Source organism: Cynocephalus volans, chromosome 9 (genome assembly GCF_027409185.1).
Source record: "Cynocephalus volans isolate mCynVol1 chromosome 9, mCynVol1.pri, whole genome shotgun sequence".
Lineage (NCBI taxonomy): Eukaryota > Metazoa > Chordata > Mammalia > Dermoptera > Cynocephalidae > Cynocephalus > Cynocephalus volans.
The window spans coordinates 60,524,184-60,546,420 of NC_084468.1; the positions used below are offsets into that span (position 1 = coordinate 60,524,184).

Genomic DNA, 22,237 nt, shown 5'->3' on the forward strand with positions numbered 1-22,237 from the left:
GGACCTGGGGCAAGGAGAAGGGGAATGGACCTCTCTTCCACTACCAGGCACACTGAGCCAGTGCTTCAGGACCCACCCGGGGACCTGAGGTATGGAGAAGGGGACTGGACCACCTTCCCACAACCAGGCACACCACGCCAGCACCTTGGGGCCCACCCAGGGACCCGGGGTATGCAGTTGGGGACCGGACCACCCTCCCACAACCAGGCACACCATGCCAGCACCTTGGGGCCTGCTCGGGGACCCGAGGCAAGGAGAAGGGGAATGGACCTCTCTCCCACAACCAGGCACACTGAGCCAGCACTTCAGGGCCCACCTGGGGACTTGAGGCATGGAGAAGGGGACTGGACCCCTCTTCCACAACCAGGCACATGGCGCCAGTGCCTTGGGGCTTGCCCAGGGACCAGAGGTGTGGAGAAGGGGACCAAACACACCCCACAACCAGGCATACCGCCAGTGCCAAGGAGCATGCCAAAAACAGCACCTCCACATGGGTGGCCCACTACAGCCACCACAATAACCATAGCTGCTGCAAAAGCAGCTAGATGCTACAGCCACCACACAGATGGTCTGCCAACCACTGGAGTGCATTCACACAAGAAGAGTCATCAGCAGAGACAAAAGAAGAGGATGTCTCTTTCCACAAAACTCATTTCAGAGTGACAGAAGAAGCATCTGCTCTATGATAATATTGGGGGACCTGATCACATCTCTCAGCATTGGACAGATCATCTAGGTAACAAGTTAACAGAGTAATCATTATTCTTTCAGAAGGAGAGAAGAAATCTCTCTAAGGGCAATTAGAGGGGGGAGGAGGAGGGAATGGGGGAAGGTGAGAGGTTGGACAAGGAGCATAAAGAATAATTACGATTTGTAACAATACGTATGCTAGTAATATTGATTTAATCAACCTATCTCAATGTTCAACCCCCCAAAATATGTATAATCGATTTTGATTCAATAAATAAAATAAATTTTAAAAAAACCGGGATCTCAAAAAAAAAAAAAAAAAAAGAACCAAACTTTCATGCTTCCATTCTTTTCTATTATGTCAAATTAATCTGTTCTTGAGAAGCATTTATAACTGTACATTGGTTCATCCTTAATGAAGTAAGACATAGAATTAAAATCTAAAGTGCACTGATAAGGGTCAGGTTGAATTACTAGGTATACTAAGTTAGATTGTGTAGCATGCCAAATTTCATTTATAGTATATTCATTCTAATTTAGTTCATTACGGAAGGGGAGAGAAAAGGGAAATGGACTTCACTGAATTCAGATTGTACTTACTAGCTGTGATCTGGGGCAAGTTACATAACTTCTCAGCATTACTTTCTGTATCTATAAAATGGTGAAAACAACACTTAATATCAACCTCATTGGACAATGTAAAGAATAAATGACATAGAAATTAAATGTATGAAAATCTTAGGGTAATTGGCCCATCAAAAATATTTAATAAATGGTAGCCAGAAAAACGATCTTATGTAATGAACTAATTAGATGGAATAATTACCACATCAATCTAAATGTTATACAATCAAAACATTCCTGCATAACAGAATGCATTTCATCAAGTTACTAAGGATATGTTGCCTAGGTATAACTTTTCTAGTATTTGTTGTTCAGGTGTCTATTTTTCAGAGGTATATCAGATTTCTGAATCAGAAGAGAATAGCTACTCAAGAAATTCTGAGGCCCAGATTTAGTCACAGGGTTTGAATTCCAAGTTTCTGTCCTGTGGCATAAACAGCATCTGCTTTTACTTTTATAGGTAAAAGAACATCATTATATATCAGCAAAAAAGCTGGCTAATGTGAGGGCAAGGAATGAACCCTCTATTCCATAAAAAATCTTATTTGCTTTCAGCAACTTTTAAATCCTTATCATTAACATAAATTCTTCTGGGATTTTTCAAAAGAGGGCCTGTGTTCGTTCTTTTTATTACAGAAAATTTAGAAACTAAACAAAAGTAGACAAGACAGTGTAATGATCCCTATATACTCATTACCTGGTTTCAACAATTACCAACTCAAGGCCAATTTTGTTTCATCTATACTCTCACTTTCCCTTTCCATAATATTTTGAAGCAAATCCCAGGCATATTATTTTATCTGTAAATATTTCAGTATACGTTTCTAAAAGATAAAGACTCAAAGAAAAGTGTAACTACAACATTATCACCACATTTAACAGTAAGTACTTAGTAACAAAATATACCTGTAAGAACCCAAATGCCCCAAGGGATCACACCCTGATCACATAAGCCCTTCTCGGCCGCACCCCATCATGGCGCTGGTTGCCCTTCTCTTCTGCATTCTCCTTCCCGCCGGCGCGAATCGCACACCAATCAGCTCCCCCACAAGCCCCATGCAGTATGCTAAATAGGGATTGTATTTTAAACCAATCAGCTTTCCCTTAAAGCCCTATATATATGTGTGTGTGCTGCCTAATAAAACGAGCTCTCTCCGGTGGATCGTCAACTGGTGTCAACTCGTCCTTTCAATACCAGTCAGGGGTTGGCCCATGGCTCACTTGAGAGAGTGTGGTGCTGATAACATCAAGGCTAAGGGTTCGGATCCCTATATAGGGATGGCCAGTTAGCTCACTTGGGAGAGCGTGGTGCTGACAACACCAAGTCAAGAGTTAAGATCCCCTTACCAGTCATCTTTTTAAAAACAAACAAACAAACAAACAAAACAAAACATATCAGTCAGTGCTCAAATTTTCAGTGTCTCATAAATGACACATACATTTGTTATTGCTGCTTTTCAGATTGCTTGTTTCAATCAGGATGCAAATGAGTTCACACACTGAAATTGGTTGATTTTTTTCTTGTGTTTCTTTTAACCTCAAGGTTTCTCTTTCAGCTCTATTTTTTCCTGCAATTCATTTGTTAAAGAAATGGGGTACTACGTAGTTTCTCCAGTTTGGATTTTGCTGATTGCATCCATGCAGTGCAATTAACATGTTCTTTACCACATTCTTCTGTTATCTGTATTTCCTGTAAATTGATAAATTGGATCTAAGGGCTTGATCAGATTCAGGTTCTATTTTGTTGCAAGACTTCTTCATAGGAGATGACATATTCTTCAATCAGGAAACACATAAAGTTTGTAGTCCCTCTTGTGATACTAGCAGCCATTGATGATCAATGCCTAGATCCATTCATCTCTTACAGGCTGCAAAAATGGTGATATTCTAATATTAATTCAATCATTCCTACTTCATTTTTAACTGAAATACTTCCATAAGGAGAAATTTCCCCTCATCTACTATTTGGAAGCTTGGCTTTAACTGGTATTACTTTATCTGGGAAGGGTCACACATTAATTAACACATTGGGAGTGATTAATTTGTCTGATAAAAAGGTACTATGAACCATTTTTTTTTCAGGTAGTAGAAACCTTAACTTTCGGGGGAAGGGAGAGAATGCAGATGGTAATTAGGAATCTGAGCGATCTGGGTAGAAAAATAAAGCAGCAGCATAGATGCTTAAAGGTAATACTTTGCTAGGTCTATTCTTACTGGCATAAAAATTCCTATTTTAAAGCCCATCATATAGCTTTGAATACCACTTGGTTGTTGAGGACTCCAGCATTTGTACTTCTAGTTCAGATCTCTCTCAGGCTTTACAAAGCAGTCTAAACTGTACAAGTATCACTATTTTGATGTCTAAAAGACATATCAAAGTGAACATGTCCAAAACAAAACTTGGTTTTACCCACAAATTGTGATTCATATCTTTTTTATCTCAATAAATGACACCACCATCCACCAGTTGCTAAAGCCCAAAACATCAGACTCCTTCCTATTCCCAACTCCCACAATTAATTAATTAATTAATCAATCACCAAGTGCTGCTAGTTTTACCTGAAGATTTTAAATTCCTTCTTTCTATGATTAATGACACCACCATAAGACAAATTACAATCCTTAAGAAACAACTGGACGATTGTAGCTGTTTTCTGGCTTCCCTTCTGACATGTTAGCTGCCTCCAGTCCATTCTACACAAGAAGGGAGAATGATCATTTAAAATGTTAATCAGGGGTCAAGAGTTGATAATTGATGAAGCTGTATAATGAATTCATTGCACTAATCTCTGCCCCTTTGGATATATCTGAAATTTTCCAAATTAAAAAAAATAAAATGTTATTTAGATTATTTTATTTTATCCTCTTATTATGTTACTTCTCTACTGACTTCTCAATGCTCTTAGAATAAAATCCAAATGTTTTGTCTAGGCCTGAGAGTCCCAGCTTGCCTTCTGTCTACATGTCCAGCCTCATCTGATGCCCTTCTTCTCCTTGCCCATTCTGCCCAGGCTGTAACCTGTCAGGTGCAAAAACATTTTAAGCTCTTCCTTGTCTAACAGCATTTAGCACTTGCTATTCCCTCTACCAGAAAATGCTCTTCCCCTAGCTCTTTAAAAGCCTGTTTTTTTCCTTTGAGTCTCAGTAAAAATATCACCTCCTTAGAGAGGCCTTTCTTCACCTAACCTAATCCGAGTTCCTCTTCTTCACCATTACTCTCTATTATATTACTGTGTTTAATTCATAGCTTTTACCACATTTATAATAATCTTGATTGTTTATATAAATATATTTACTTGTTCATTACAACAAGAATGAAGCTCAAAATTTAAATTTCTATTCTATTCTGTCCACATTATAGTATAATTCCAATTTGTTGGAAAACTGGTAGATAGAATACAAATTTTAATAATCTTGCTTCATAAACAAAGGGCTATAAGATTTTGATCAGGAGAGTAACTTCTTGAAATTGAAATTTTTGGAAGAGAGTGGCATGAAATATGGATTGGTGAAGGAGAAATTAGAATTGTAAATATCTGTTTGAATATAACCTCTCTGATTCTGAAATTCCTTATGTTTTTGATATGCTGAATAATTTTATGTGACAGCCATTGTTTGATGGCTAAAGTCAAACCTTCTGGAATTATATTCCGTACTACTAATTGATACCTCCCACGTTTTTAGGACCAATATATTTAAGTTTTATCAGATGTGGTATGATAAAGAAGTACTCAACAGATGTTTTTGCAGATTCTTTCCCCTGCTAATCTTTTTCATTGTTGTAGGATGCATCTAAATTATGTCACACCAAAAGTAAACCTACCCAAGCCAAACGAGAGAGCAGTTGGGAACTGTGTGCCAGACAATTTGAAGGATGAACCCGGCAGTACAGAACTTTAGAACTTGCAGATAATCCATGTCATAATCCAGGGCCCTCATTTTTAAGGGCGTGAAACAGGCTCTGACAGTTTATCTCAGTCTTCAGAAACATAATTTCCTAGCCTGATAATTCAACTCTTACTTTCAGAAGGCCCTTAAGGAATTAAGGAATTATGTAGTAAGTTAGTATCATGCCAAGATCTTGAACACAGGACTTAGGTACATCATTAATTCATCATTTTCATTATATGAAGATAATCCTCCTTGTTCCTCCTTGCCTGGCATCTTTTGAGCCTATAAATCTCAAATTACTCCAGTGACCTCTGATGTTCCAGAGATAGTGCAAGATTCCAATCTTCTGTTTAATTTTTTTTAACCATTTTACCAACATGCCAAACTAATAGTGCATAAATTCAGTAGAATAAATTTCCTATTTGTACCTACTTCAAGTGTGTATTCTGCCCTTTGGAGTAAGTCAAAGGTAGGTTAATATCTGCACATACCTTATTTTTGTTCAGATTCTTTGAAAATTTACTTGTGGATTTGATGGGTGTTGTAAATAAAGACGGGCATCTCTTGTGTAAAATAAATGGGTACCCATATCCTCCCCTCCAAGTTGATAATGCCGTGGTGACATACTCAAGGTATGTGGAGCATTCTTAAATAGAATATAAAGCCTTGCTTTGGGCTCCTTAACTGTGTGAGAATGAAATTCCCTCTATAAAGCGGGACTGAATCTTTTCTAGCTTCTAGAATGTTCTGAGCACCATACCGCTTATAATGAGCTTTAGCCCCCATAAATTGTTTAGCGTTGCCACTGATGACTAGCCTACCATGCTGGGGTCCACAGTGAACTAACTGATCTCAGCTCTCCTCCTTGCGTCGGTCATTTTTCCCAGCTGCTGATGACAGCCTAGATCTATCGCCTGTTAAGTGACAGATCCTAACCTCCTAGTTCAGGGTTTTAAAATATGCCCTTAAAATGACAAAATCTTGAAAACCCATTTAGTCCCTTTTCTCTCCCTGGCAGAACCACACCTGAACCATTCCAACCAGGTGAAACTCCCTCCTGTTTTTAAATAATAGCAGAGAAAGAGACTCCAGAGCCTTCCATAGTTCTTTGCTGGGCACTGACTATGGGCAGAACTCTGGTGGTAATTGCAGCCATTACTGCAGGACCCTGACTTGCTGGAGTCAAAGCCCACTTCCTCCCTGACCGCTGACGCCAGCTGAGCGTCTCCACGAGCTCTGTCACGACCCCCAACCGGGTGGGCAGGAGGCCTCGGCGGCCCCACGCACACGCCGGGCACAGTCCCGGCCACATAGGTGACCAGAAGGTCAGGGACCCCCGGCCATAGGCGGAGGGGCAGGAGGTGAGGGCAGCCGTTCTCGCGAGAGCTCTGAGGTGGGGGCGACAGGGGCTGGAGAGGAGGGCGCGGGGGAGCAGGGACAGCAGCGAGGCGGACGCGGCCGCTGCTCTCCGTCGAGCCGGCGGGGGGCCCTTTCCCCGCCTCCCTTTCCTTCCCCTCCCATTGAGTGATTCAAGCCGTGCGCTTCCCACTTCCGCCGCCTCTGCCAGCCATTGGAACTAGTGAAGCCGGACTAGTTGGGGCCGCTGAACAGCCGACGCTCCCCTCCTCGTCCTCCGCCTCCTCGCCGCTTCTTCCTCTCGCCTCTCCTCTTCTCTCCTCCCCTGGCCGCCGCCGCCCCCAGGCCTCGCGACCGCCGAGCCCGCAGCCCACTCCGCGGCCGACATGAGCTTCTTGTTGTGAGTATCCAGGCCCCGCGCGCGTCGGCTTTGTTTGGACGCGACCTGGGCCGCGGGCCCCGGCCTGCCGCCGGCGTCTGGTCGGCCGGACCGAGCCCCGCGCTACCTGGCCGGCCGTTCCCTCCGAGTAGGGTTCCGGGAACTGCCCCGAGCGCTCGCGCTGCCTGACCGCGGCCTCCCCGGCCGGCTTCGAGCACGCATGGAGTCCTCCAGCCCTAAGGAGGCTCTTTCCCCCGATGCACCCCGGTGTCTGTGTCCTGATTTCTCCATCACCCCAGCCTCTGCCTTCGCTCTTACCCCAGTGTTTGTTTGTCTGCGAGCTCTTCATAGATACCTCCCACTCTCCCGCATGACCCGTATCCAACGTGTGCCCGGTCGCCTGTCCCGTCTCAGCTGCCCCTTGCTCTTTTATGGGTCTCAAGCACGGAAGATAGAGCGTCGGACTTTGCCCCCGTCATCCCAGCATCCTTTTAACTACCCTCTCAGGTCTTCGGGGTGGGAAGTTGGAGTAACAAGTCCTGTGAATGTAACACTGATACAATTCTTTTTTTTTTTTTTTTCGTGACCGGCACTCAGCCAGTGAGTGCACCGTCCATTCCTATATAGGATCCGAATCCGCGGAGGGAGCGTCGCTGCGCTCCCAGCGCCGCACTCTCCCGAGTGCCCCACGGGCTCGGCCCAACACTGATACAATTCTGCTTGCGGGTCAGGGTCCCCTGGTTGCAGCCTGGAGTCTTGGGGAAAGGGATTTGGAGCAGCCCCCTTCTTCCCCGAGGCGCCCTTCCTTCCAGAGTGCTTCCCTGATGAGTATGGGTTTTATCTTTTTAGACAACCACCACATAGTGTCTGGGTAGTGTGCCCCGGGTTGATTAGGTCCACTGGGGAGTTGTTTTGTAAATTATTTATAAATACCAACTTTGGCGTCACATTTAGTGCTGGTCATTATTTCACTTACTTATCGTTTATTCCAGACGAGTTTGGGGCGAGGTGAAAGAAAGGAAGAAAGACGGGAAATCCAGATGGGGGTATGGATCAGCACACAAGCCTCAGGTCCTCCCAAAACAGGCATTCCACCCTGAGGAATAACTCTTTTGAAGGCTGTGTTGTGATTCTCCCATGTTTAGTCGGTGTTTAGAAAGCTAATAAAAACTCAGAGGTTGAAACCCATCCCATACATTCCTTTACTGTTGTGAAGAAATAGCATTTAAAGATTATTTTCTGTTCCAATTTCTCTTTCTCCACTTCCCATAATTTTTAGTCATCACATTGGCGTCTGAATCCTGAGAATTTAATTAACTCTTATTTTCACATGCTCATACCCACAATATTATTTCTTTTTAGGATGTTTAAGCAAAACTGAGCGATCACAGAAGGCTACCTGCCAGGCAGACTTTGCTAATAACTTGTATTTCTGATATGCACAAGGGGCCTGGCTTGTGTCAACCTGCCTTATGTGTTTGAGCTTGCGAAACTCCATTCTTAGGCTCTTCCTCCAAGTTGATTCTGAGTTTGTTAGATTGAAGCAGTGATAGATGAGAGGGGGGTGACTTTAAAAAATACTTTATTCTATTTTATTTTCATTCTAACAACATATCCAGGCATCTCAGCTTGAAGTTTCTCATCTTGAGTGTAATTTTACATTGCTGATGTTTGTCTTCAAGAATTGCAAAGCTGTATTTAATTTGGTTTTTTTGTTGTTCTTTTTTTGGCAGCTGACCAGTGTGGGGATCTGAACCCTTCACCTTGGTGTTATCAGCACCATACTCTAAGTGAACTAACTGGCCAGCCCCAAAAGCTGTATTTGAAATAGCAATGTAGAAGATGTCCATGACTGCTGCTGATGTGCTTGTGTCTCTTGGAACTCACAAACTAAATTGGTTGAAGCAGGGAAGAGCCATATTTGTCTGAAACTAGGGAATGGAGAAGATCCTAGTGATATTTTCTGAATACCAATACAATAATGTCCTAATTTTACATGTTTCGGTATTTAATAGATTCAGAAATGTGATGGATTAGTTCATGTCTCCTGAAGGATGTAAGCTACATAAAAAAATCTTGCTGTAACTAATATATGTAGTACCTTAGAGAATTTGCACTATTTGGGGCACAATTTTTCAGTTAGGTCACATGTGCCAGTTAATATATTCTCAATATATTTAGCCCAAGTGATTGACAATAAAAAAAAGCTAATCCAGCAGTTTTAGTTTTAGTCTTTGTCCACCAGTTGTTTAAAATCCAAAGACAAGACCACATAGAAATGATTATTATCAGAAGTGAAAGAACCAAGTTTTTTTTATTTCATCTTTGTTATTTGCTATAGTGTCCTGAATATAATTTCTGTACTAAGAGGTGGACAGAGAAAGGAAGAGTTACAATTTAGGAATTAAATACAAATATTTTCCTCTAGTTCTTGGAAGCTTACTGGGAAGGCTACTACTATAAGTGGATGGGGCAGAGGAAATAAGGGCAATGCGAGATAGGGTTATGAAGGTGATGACTCATGACTCTTGAGGGCTGTAAGACAGAAGGAAAGAATTACTGTTTAAAAAAATAATTAAGTGTGCCAGGCACTGGTGTAGACACTGGGTATCATTTATGACAAAACAGCAAAAACTTCCTGCATCAGTGGAGCTTATGTTCTGGTAAGTGGCCATAAACACTAAACACCAATAAATTATATAGGATGGTAGATGGTAATAAATGCCATGGAACAAAGTGAGCAGAGAAAGAGGTTTTTGCATAGGGAGTTGATTAGGTAGATGAGAGTAATCCCCAGAAGGTGCCCAGATCATATGCAGGAATGATACCTTTGTGTAGCTTTTGTACAAATGCTCAGGATAAATTTGCACTGCATATGTGGGTCTTCCTGGGACAGAGCTTTGGTTATGCTACGGATTGGCCTCTGGGTGTTTTCAGATTAAGTTAAACTCTCATGGTGGATGCAGATACTTCACAGGAACCTAATTTAATTTTGTAGACTCAAATCTCAAACACATCCTCAGCACCTGCTGTGTGCCAGGCTTCGTGCAAGATGTGGGACTCCAGAGATGACAGACAGTATATAAATAGTCATCTGTAATGGATGCAGTACAACCATGGGGGCCCAGAGTATATGGAGCAATTTTTTCTATTTAGGCTGCAGGAAGGTTTCATGAAAGAAGTGGGTGATGTTTAATGGAAGGTGAACAAGAGCTCTTAAGAGGGCAAGGCGGAAATGGGAGATTTCAGTCAATGGAAACATCATTGATGCATGAAATTGCCTGTGAATTGTTCATTTTTAGGTTTGTGCAAGAGGCTGTAGAATTTTGGAGCTAGGTGGGACCTATCAGTACCTCTTTTGCTAAAGAGACAGTAACACCACCTTCAGGTTGCTGGCCTAATTATTGGCCTGAGTAGAATTGGAACTCAAGTCTCTTGACTTAGAGGTTTTCCTTTCCTGACATTTTATACATATAAGATGCAGGGAAATTTAGGATGAAAGTGAGTTTTTAGTAACCATTTAAAAAGTATAGTGAGTGTTCTCTAATTTTCTAGCATTTTTAAATAGCAAGTTTCTTCTGATGGAATTCCATAAAAACAATTGACTTGGAAAAGACAAAGGAATAATTTCCTAATGTAAGGCTACTTGGTTGGAACAGTGTTAAAACAAATACAGTTACCTTAAGTGAAAGTTTGTAGGAAAGGTGGTTTAGGGATGTGAATGAATATAAACTAGGTCTATTTCTGTTTAAGAAACAGATGAGTTGGGAAAGGAAGGAAGAATGGAGGGAAATCTTTATTGAGCACTGTGCTAGATACCTTGCGTTTGGTTTTCATAAGAATAGCAACTTAGGAAAGGAGACCCAAGATTTTAGCTGTGTTTATATATGTCTGATATATGTCTGTCTCTGTTTCTCTATCTCGCTCCCTGACTCTGTCCCTTTCCCTTTCCCTTTCTCTCTCTCTCTCTCCTACCCACCCGTCCCCGCCCACCCCCAACCTAGCATCTTTGTTTTCTGGCAAATGATTTAACTGATTTTAGTGCTTCGGCATCCTTACATGTAAATGAAGTTAATAATAATAATAATAATAATAATAGCTCTCTTGAGTGCCTTAAATAATTAATTCAGTAACTAGCAGGAAACCCATTTTATAGATGAGAAAACTGGCTCAGAGAGGTCACAGAATTTGCTCAAAAATCATGTAGCCAGTAAGTGATGTAGCTGGAATTTGAGTCTTTGAAGTCTAGATCTGGAGATCCTGCCTTACTGTAACTGGTGAAACCGTACATATACACAAGTGTGTGTATGTATGTGTGTGTACGTGTATATTTTTAGGGTGATATTCACGTAGGCTTTGTTTTTAAGAGAAGTCTTGTGTTACCAGGTATTGTTATCTCATACCCCTGGAACCCTTTTCTAAGATTTGCCAAGAATACAATAGTGGAAGAGAAAATTGAAACTTTTAAATTAAAATAATACTGCAACATTATTTTATTTTTTATTTTATTTTATTTTTTTTTTGTCCTTTTCGTGACCGGCACTCAGCCAGTGAGTGCACCAGCCATTCCTATATAGGATCCGAACCCGCGGTGGGAGCGTCGCCGCGCTCCCAGCGCTGCACCCTCCCGAGTGCGCCACGGGCTCGGCCTCTGCAACATTATTTTTAACTTTCATTTTTAGTGTAAAAATAATACATGTGTTGGAGAAATCACAGAATACTGGCAAGAAAAGGAAGAAGATAAAAATCACTCATAATCACTCCTTCAGTGATAACTATCGCTTGTATTTTGAGATATAACTTCTGAATCTTTTCCATCACATTTTTGTTTGTATATATTTAAAAATATACAATGGATCCCTACCAGATTTTCCATTTGTAAATTTTTTATGCCAATAAGTATATTTATGCAACATCATTTTGAATGGCTGTTGACCAAGTATTATCTTCCAGTTTTGTTATCTGACAACCTGATTTAATTAATGTTATGCTTTTTTCTTGGAGGGAGGAGAGGGATTTGGAAGTAAGTATGGTCATCTCTTCAGAGTAATTTTGGGAGTTGCAGATAGTTGGCTGGCCTTAGTTTACTTTTCTCATCTGATATAGGATTGCTTTTGTTTTACATACCTTAGTAAAAGTAATCACCATTTTTTTTTTCCTAAGTGTAGTTGCAGAGTTTTTGTACTTTTGGTGTTGCTGTTATATGAAAGCACATGGAGTACTTCTCTTTAATTATATATTTAATAGGAAGGTATTGAGGCAAAATAGCTAAGTGTTACTTCTGGAAAAATATGAAAAAATGATATCTGCTAGTAATGTCAAACTAAGTCCTATAGAGAACTTTTTAAAAAACTCTTTTTCTTCCCACATTTCCATTTTTGTTTTATATTAACTAACTTAAGGCCGTCATTTACAACACATTTAACTAAGTATAAGTGTAGCTGTGAAATCTGCTTATTTGCAGAATTGATTTTTAAATGTTATTTTGAAACATCTTCCAACTTTCAGAAAAGTTGCAAAGAACAATGCAAAGAACCTCCATGCATTTTTTATCCAGAGACCCAATTGAGTTTCATCTGTTACTTCAACAGTGTTATCCTTAGCAAAAGGATTCAGTCATGAATCATGAATTGCACCCAGTTATGTGTCTGCAGCATTTTTCACAGTGAAATAGTTTCTCAGTCTTTCCTTGATTTTCATGACCTTTATATTTTTGAGGGTTACAGGCCAGTCATTTTGTAGAATGTTTCTCTGTTTGACTTTGCCTGATGTTTCTTTGTGCATTTGGGTTATGCATTTGGGATAGGAATATCACAGAAGTTATGTTTGTTTTTCTTACTGCATCTTACCAAATGCATGTGGTGGCTATATGGCTATTAACTTTGATTATAACTTAGGATATTCCAGTGCAAAGTTATTTTATCTTTTTTTCTCTCTCTCTCTTTTTTTTTTAAAGATGACCGGTAAGGGGATCTTAACCCTTGACTTGGTGTTGTCAACACCACGCTCCCCCAAGTGAGCTAACCGGCCACCCCTATTTAGGGATCTGAACCCTTGGCCTTGGTGTTGTTATCAGCACCACACTCTCCCAAGTGAGCCACGTGATGGCCTTTTTTTTTCTTTGTAATTAATAATTTGTGGGGAGATATTTTGGTACAGTGTAACTATCCCATTTGTCATTCCATTTTCACCCACTAATTTTAGTTTAGCATCCATTGATTGCCAAAGTTCTGTCATTGCTTCTAAATTTATTAATTGGCAGCTTTATTCTAAGGAAGCAATTAATCTCATTTATTCATTTATTTTATTTTATTATTATTATTATTATTTTTCCTTTTAGTGGCCAGGACTGTTGGCTGCCATGTTTATTTTTTTCTATCAGTGTGTGCTATGTTCTGAATGTTTGTGTCCCTCTGAAATTCTTGTGTTGAAACCTAATCACCAAGATGATGGATTTAGGGCCTTTGGGAGGTCATTAGGTCATGAGAGTAGAGCCCTCATGAATAGGATTAGTGCCCTTTTAAGAGAGGTCTGAAGGAGCTTGTTAGCCCTTTTGCTCTTCCATCATGTGAGTGAGGACACATAGAAGGCACCGTCTATAAGGAACAGGCCCTCACCAGACAACAAATCTGCCAATGACTTGATCTTTGACTGCCCAGCCTCCAGAACTGTGAGTAATACATTTTTGTTTATAAATTACCCATTCTAAGGTATTTTGGTATAGCAGCCCAAACTGACTAAGACAGTGTGGATATACAGATTCCTATGTTATTCAATGAGTCATAATATATAACTGCCATTATTTATTTTGGTGTTTAAATTGTCCCAGTTTTTGCCAGTGGGAACCCTATTCACACTGGCTTCTGTGTCCTTTTGACTTCTTCCCATCTCATTTTATTTTATTTTATTTATTTATTTTTTTTGGTGGCTGACCGGTAAGAGGATGCAAACCCTTGACCTTGGTGTTATCAGCACCATAGTCTAACCGAGTGAGCTAATCAGCCAGCTCTGACTTATTTATTCCCGTCTCTCTCTGAGCACTTCCTTATTCTCTGGCATAAGATGTTCTAGGTTTATCTTATACTTTCTGTTTCCCAGCCCTGGAATTGGCCATTTCTCTGAGGACCTTGGTTCTTTTCAGTGGAGAATGGTATTTAGAGACCAAAATCTAGGTGATAGATAATGCTCATTACTACAGATGTATTGCTGCTCCCAGGCCCTGTCATTGAACAGTGCTAGAAAATACATATCCTCACACATTTACATCCATATATTTTTATCCATATCTACCTGTCTCTATATATTAAGTGAATTCACACCACGACCTTTAATTCCAAGCCAATAGCATAGGATTCATTCTAGCCTTCTCCCTTTCCATATTTTTCACTTCCTCCTTTGTCAGTGAGAAGCCTGACTCCCATCATCCTCTGATACATATTTACTCAGTACCCTGTACATAGCCATTCTCTTGATCCTGCCTGGCCACCCTTCTTGTGGCCTGGGCCCCAGCTATTGTCCACCCACCATTACTGCTCAGCTCTTCTCTTTGGGGGCATGTGTGGACTCCTGCTATAGCCACATTAAGAATGAAAGAAGTTAGACTCCATTGTGTATGGTATGTGTGTGACAGTAATATATTTTTTTCCTATGAATCCTGTGTTTAGGACAGCATTCCATAAATGTTGGGAGGATTATAGATATTGAATGTAAAAGCTGTAGCTCAATAAATTGTAGTTATGTGCAACAGTTTGGGAACCAAAACATGCCTCAGTTGAGCTCTGTTGGTTTTAGCTTTCTCTCAAGTAGGAGCAGGTTTGTAAGTTGTTGCAGTTGTATTCTCCAGTGATAACTATACTTACTAGAGATATCCTTACCTTTTACATCATTCAACATTTAGAAAAAAAAAATACCACCGTTTTATATGGCAGAAGAAAAACTGCTCTTGCTTGGCCCTCCAGTGACAGAAGGTACCCCCAGGACTGAGGGGATCAATATTTCTATGTAACTACAACCCTGGAGAAGTCTGCTTTAGACCCTGAAATTGTGGAGCTTGGGCACCACCTAGGAGCATGTTAGAAATGCAAGATTTCAGGTTTCAGTCTTTGGATTAGAACACATTTTAATAAGATCCCTAGGTGATCTGAAAGCACCTTCAAAATCTGAGAAGCTTCGGACAATAGTAAATGGGTGGATGCCTATATATGGATTTAAATAAATCAAAATAAGGTAAAGAAGAAAAATCCTTGAGAATTATTATAACACTACTTCTGTACTTGAAAGATTCTTTTTTTTTTTTTTTTTTTTTTTTTACGTGATCGGCACTCAGCCAGGGAGTGCACTGGTCATTCCTATATGGGATCCGAACCGGGAGCGTCGCCGCGCTGCTAGCGCAGCACGCTACCGAGTGCGCCACGGGCTCAGCCCTGAAAGATTCTTTGAAACCCCTTATTGGGTTTTCAGTATAGGTCCCCTTATTGTCTTTGCACACTTGTAATTATTTAAATTATTGTTTAAGGTCTTTTTTTTCCCTTCTGGACTGTAAGTTTCATGAAGGTTTGTTCACTTTATTTCCCAGCATGTTAGTACATTGCTTGGCAAATATGTTTCCATAATTAAAAACAAAACCAAAAAAACTAACTACAGGTTGTCATGGAGAGACAGTGACCTATGAGTGAGGAGACTGGGTTTCAGAGTCTTTGGTCTGTCACTAGCCATGTGATTTGGAGCAGATGACTTAATTAGCCTCTGTTTCCTCTGTCTACTGGGGGGACAGGAATGCTTATTTCATTGGGGTAGTGTGAGAATTGAATGACAGAATGTATATAGAAGCTTTATATAAACCAGAGAGTCCTGTATAAACACTGTCATCCTTGTTCATGATATTTCAAAGCTCATTATATAAACTCCTCGTTCCAAATTTTGTTTAGCTATCTTACAAATGCAAGGTATTATTGCATAATGTAATAAACTTTTATTGGACACCTCTCGTGTGTAAAGCAAAGTGTTAGGTGCTGGTGCTGGGAGGAGAAAGGTGAGAATTCAGAAACAAATAAAATGTAGTCTCTGCCCGCAAGAATCTTAAAATTGGAGACCAGCATGTTACATGGTACATGGATGTGCTCCTTAATACTGTAGTTGTTTTTAACTCATTAGTTTCAAGTCCACTGGCTAATGATGGTTGAGGATCCTTGATGTTGCATTGAGTATACAAACTTCTTTGGGTGTAGGTGTGAAATAGTTGCAGTCAATATATAACTTGTAACAGTTATAAAATGTGTGTAGTATGTTCACTTACTCAAAGGCAGAGGCCAATTCAAGGGCCTGCCCTGCTTGTTCTCAGCACTGCCACCACTGCTGTTCCCCTCTAGCATCATGGGTTTTAATATGGAAAGGAAGTGCCTGGAATCTTTGGCTCACCCCATTCCTGCAGTTCACTTGGGTTTTTTCAGGTAGAGATTAGAATGGGCCAGAAATGGTTGGCAAAACTTCCAGGCATAGAGGGCCTCCATGAAGTGTTGTTTGCTTACCATTCTAGCCTGGTCTGTGCCTTCCCTCCCCGACAGTGCTCAGCCATTTTATTTGCATTTCATTCATCTTGCATTTCTCCCATGTCTCTCTACCTTTGTAAATGCTGTTCCTGCTACTCTGGCTGGACAGCTCTTCTCCTCCTCACCCTCATTCCTTTAGCTCTGGAGTCAACTCTTTTCCCCTTTTTTCTTTTCAACTCTTCCCAATTCATTAGGTATCATTTCATGCCTTTCATAGTCCTTATCATAGCCCTTTAAAAAAAGATACTGTACTCCCCATCACAGTGTGTGTAACCTCTTTGAAGATGGGGCAGTTTCAAAAACTGTTTTTAATCTCTACCACCTACCATAGTCCATGGTATATATTACACACTCAGTAACAAAAAATTTTTTTAACAAATCAGTGACATTTTCAAGTATATTCATGGTGGGGGTGTTTGTGAGTGATATCCCCTTGTTCTCTAATTTTATCGTTTCTAAAGATTTTAGGGAAAATATACAAGGTGGCTACTGTGCACAGAATGGTTTAGAACACCTGTTTATTGGATCTTTATTGCACGGTTTTGTGGCGACCTTGTAGAGGCCTTCTTTCAAGGATTGGTATATGCCGGTCACATTGTGCCCTGTACTTTGTGTTCCCAGTGACAGTGAATGAGAGTGCTCATTTCCCTGCATCCCCACCACCACTGCACCAATAAGAAAAACAATCATGAAAGGTTCTTGGTTTTTTGGACTTCTTATATATTAATGCCAAGTAAACAAATTAATAGTAAAGATTCTTCCAAAGAATTTTTGGCACCTGTATTTCTTTTTAGGCTTTTTTTTTTTTTTGGCAGCTGGCTGGTATGGGTATCCGAACCTGTTACCTCAGTGTTGTAAGGCTGTGCTCTAACCAACTGAGCTAACCGGCCAGCCCCCTGTATTTCTAATGGCATAATTAGGATACTTGCATCATTTGACATCAACCATTTTCCTCTTCTTTTATTTTAAAAGCGGAAAATATCTTTTATGTTAAAATTTGGAATGGAGCTCTTTAATAAATGAACCGTCAAGTGAAAAATAATGGTAAAATATAATTTAAAAATCCTTTGTCTATAAATGTGTTTTACAGTTACAGAATGAAGTTTTAAAATATTAATAACTTACTAGGAAAATACTGCTTTTGTCTAAGATTAGCATGTATTATCTATAAAGGGGAATTTTACAAAGCGAATTATTTAATTCAAATTGGATTTCATATTTCTTAGTTAACTTTCTGATAATCTGATGCAGATAATAATAATATAATGTAATAAATAATAAACATGTTTGGGAGGCAGATGGGATACTTGGAGCTGTAAAAATGATGTATAGATTCTGGGGGTAGATTTAAAGTTGTTTTTCACCTATTACTCCTAACACAATTATTGCTTTTCTCATGGAGTCTTTTTCCTTTTTTTTTTTTCTTTTTTCTTTTTTTTTGGTGGCTGGCCAGTAAGGGATCTGAACCTTTGACCTTGATTTCAATTAGTTCAAAAAGAAACTGGGGGAAGAGGGGAGGATTTTTGCCTTTAGTTTTAAGTATTTTTTTCTTTTTTTCCTCTTTGATGGTTTTTGCTTATGTTATCTTTTTTTAGGTGAATGGCCAGAGTTGAAACCCATTCCAGGTACTGGGGAGCATTGCTGAGTTACAGATAATGTGAAATGTCAGTTTTGTAGTTGTCTGTATTAGGATTAAGGGGCTTTATTTTATTTTTTAATCATTCTTTTCCTGGGGTTTTTTACATGGCCCTTTCTCTGCCTTCTGTCCCAGGTTTGACTGCATCTGGGTATTATTTTCACAGTGGGTCTTTCCTGGCATCACACTGATAACCACTAGCGGTTCTTGTTAGCCTTTCTTTAGAGAATTGTGACTGTCCTGTGCTTGGGTACCATAAGCTCACACTTAAACCATGGGTGATTTGAAAGATGGAAACCCTTGCTTCCGAAACAGAAAGGGGAGAGTGAAATGATCCTTAATGAAAGAAATATTTTGCCTGAAAAATGTTTTGCCTCAATTCCTCTATAGAAGAATTCAAGTATTGTTAGGATTTGCAGTTGTCCTCAAAATGAGTGTGTCTAGAACCTATGTAGGCCCCTGTAAAGTAAGGCTCAAAGAAGTAGAACTTAGAATTTAAATAGTGGTAGTACAGAACTTATGTAACTGGGCAACATCATTGTACTTTTTGTGCCTCTTTTTCTTATTCATAAAAGAACAGTTTTTATTTGACAGCATTCAGTCTTTCTTCCTAAAGGTGTTTGAGAAGATTTATGGTGACTTGTGGAATTGGTAAGAATGAGATCAAGCCTCTGGATAAATAGTTTGCCTTTAGTGATTTTTTAGATTTTAGGTATTATCTACTTTATATGGCAAAAAAAATCTTGATTTTTGCTGTTGGGTAACCCAGATTATAATCGCTGATCTGTCTAGTACTAGTTATGTGACTCTAGGTAAGCTACTTAATCGTTCTGATTGCAAAGAATAGAGATTGCAAGGAAGAGAGATGAGTGATTTTCCAAGACCACACCTTGCCAGTTATATAAACAAATTCTATTGGGACTAATCTTGATTACCAGGAATTTCAAGTGTTTATTATTTTAGTTGTATTTTGTTACATTAGATGATTTTCTACTCTTTTTGCAGTTGTTTATTAAAAATTTACTGTATGTAGATGTAACTCAGCTTATATCTGTAGAATAGACCTCTAGCTACCGAGGGTAAAGAGATGGTACAGATATATTTAACTGATATCAGTTATTGAGCACTGACTGTGTACCAGGTGGTGTTGTATATTTCTGTATATATCATGTAATTTTCAGAACATCTGCGTGGTAGGTGATGTGATCGTTCTTCTTTGCAGTCAGAACGATTATGTAGCTTGTCTAGAGTCACATAAATAGGACTTAGATCAGTGAGTATAATTTAGGTTACCCAGCTGCCAAAATCAAGGCTTTTTGCCACATGAAGTATATAGTGCCTGAGTTAAATCATAGCAATAAATGTATTTTATTAATCTTTGTGCCAGGCATTGTACTACTGTTTTACTTTCTGGTTTCTGATCCTTGAGACAGTTCTGCAGCATCATGCTCTCTCCATTTTGTAGATGAGGCAAATACTCATAAGGCTTCAGAACAGCTAAAAAATAACTCAAGGTCTCTCACTAAATAGTGAAGCTTCAGTGTGTTTTCAGGGCCATAGAACTCTATTCAGCAGTTGTGTTTTTCCAACATCCCTTGCTGTATGCTGCTTTTACAAATTTTAACCACTGAGACCATAAACTAGTTGGTATTTTTTAAAATTTTATCTTTATGGTGAAACTAGACTGATAAATGCTTAAATATCTGTCAGAAGAATGGATGATTTGATATTAATCCTATAGTAAGAATTTTGTTTCTAAATTTTTAAAGCTCTTGATTAGAATGTTTTAATAATTGTCTATAAAGCAGTACATTTTATAATTTAATTAATTGTTATTTCTAATTAGTCTTTGTCGATATTACATAATATTCAGGTTATGCTTCAGAAGTATGCTTTAGTAAATCTCATTTAAATGTTTAAATGTCTTTGACCCTAATTATTCATTGGTTAAAATTTATCTCCAAGTCAGGAATGACCCCTATCTTATTTAAAAACAAAAAAACCCCCCCAAAAAGCAAAAACTCGGTCAGCTGTATTTGAAATTAGATTTATACAAGAAAATGATTTATAACTTTTGTATTTATGTTGCCAATATCTTCTGTGTAATCAAAGTAGGATTGCTATTTAATAAAAGAAATAAAGCTATTTCCCTATCAGTTTTTAGATGCATTAGCATGGGTTTCTTTATTTTCTTAAGAGTATCAATTTAACGGATTGAATTTCTTATAAATGCCATGGTTTTGAACTTTAATGTAGATTATTTTACAAATAATGATCAAAGCTTTCTGTTAGAGTCACTGTTAAAAATAATAATTTTTAAAAGAATAATAATAATTTGTAAAAGAATAATCCATGGAATATAAACTATAAATTTTTTCCATTTAATAAAAAATCTGTACTTACTCATCCTGAATGTATGTGCAGTTTTATCCAAAAAATACATCTATAATATTGGAAAATAAATGTGGAGATCATAGAAGATTTCAGAAGAATATTAATGTTCTCATGATAGCCTGAGAGAAGAATACAGACAAGGGCAGGAGTTCTTTATCTGGGCTTATGAACAGGTTTTATCACCTCTGTGAATTCCTATATGTAAATATTTTGTTTTATGTCTTTAGAGAGATGGTTTGTACTGCCTTTCAGATTATCAAAGTTCCAAACTAGATTAAGAACTAGAGTCAAAGAGGTCAGTAAAGAAAAAATTATTATATAAATGTTTAAGGGCATTGTGGGAGGTATTTCCATGTTATGTAGCTAATAGATATGTCTCAGGTTCAAGGTGTTCATTGCCTTATTTTTATTTTTATTTTATTGAGGTATGATTAACAAACAGTGAAATGCTCAGATCTTAAGTGTATAGTTCAATCAGTTTAAACAAATGTATTCTCTTATGTAACCCACTCCTCTTTCAAGACTTAGAACATTTCTATCACTCCAGAAAGTACTTTACCTTTTTAATGTAAACTCAATGGGCGTTCTGTATGGGTCTTTGATATAACATAATATAAACACATTCTTGCACTTAACTTCACATATTTCTAGAGATTCCATTAGCTAAATGCCCAGCTTTTATGGAGGAGGAACAAATACAACAAATGGTCCCAGACTTGAGGATGATGTAAGAGCAATATGCATTCAGTAGAAACCTTACTTCAAATTTTGAATTTCGATCTTTTTCTAGGCTAGTGATATGATATAAGATAACTGCTGCTGGGCGGGAAGTGAGCTGCAGCTCCCAGTCAGCCATTCAATGATGAGGTTAAACAACCAATGTTCTGCATTGTACTGTGTTGCCAGATGATTTTGCCAATTGTAGGCTAACGCAACTGTTCTGAGCACATTTGAGGTAGGCTAGGCTAAGCTATGATGATGTTCAGTATCTTAGGTATATTAAATGCATTTTCAACTTACGATATTTTCAATTTACTATGAGTTTATTAGGACATAACCCCATCGTCAATTGAAGAGCATCTGTAATCTGCTACCTCCTTCTGTTTGCACTTGCTGCTAGTGTTTCCCATTTGGACAACACAACTGTTTTAACTGCAGTGATCTAAGGCAAGCAGAGAACTAGAATGGCACTAAGTACCTTAACTCCTTGGTCCTTAAAGTGATTAGCTTACGTCAATTCTTATAGTTAATCCTGTTCTACACTTACCTACAGTGATGAATAAACGTGATATAAGATGGTGAGTGAAAGAGCTTCAGTAAACTTTCCTGAAGGTAGGTTGTTCAAGGTGTAGTAACTTTTTTTAAAAAAATCAACTATTATTGATCATTTATTGGATTACAAAGTAGCTTCTGAAAAAATACCCAAATGAATAGGGCATATGGGACCTGCTTCTAAATTGCACATGGTAATAGGAGAGACAGATGAGTTAACATACAATTCTCATGATTTAGTAAATACAGTAATAGAAGACTCCATAGAGTACAACAGTGCCGAGAGGAAGGTGTGATTAACTCTTTAGGGGATGATCAAGGGCAGTTTCTCTGAGAATGTACCTAAACAGGTTCATGTATATCTTGCTTCAATTTTAGCAGAATTCACGTTGTTCTGATAGGGGCACTTTTCAAACTGTCTTATCCTTCTTAGTGTCTCAAACTAGA

At 38.9% G+C, this 22,237-nt stretch overlaps 1 protein-coding gene across 1 annotated transcript in view; it reads left to right on the forward strand.

Moving 5' to 3' along the window:
• Positions 1-6,638: 6,638 nt before the first annotated feature.
• Positions 6,639-22,237, forward strand: part of MOB1B (MOB kinase activator 1B) — a 53,500-nt gene continuing 37,901 nt past the window's right edge. The window contains exon 1 of the mRNA XM_063108196.1: positions 6,639-6,961. Within this exon, the coding sequence (XP_062964266.1) occupies positions 6,948-6,961 (14 nt within the window). The 5' untranslated portion in view covers positions 6,639-6,947. The remainder of the gene's footprint in view (positions 6,962-22,237) is intronic.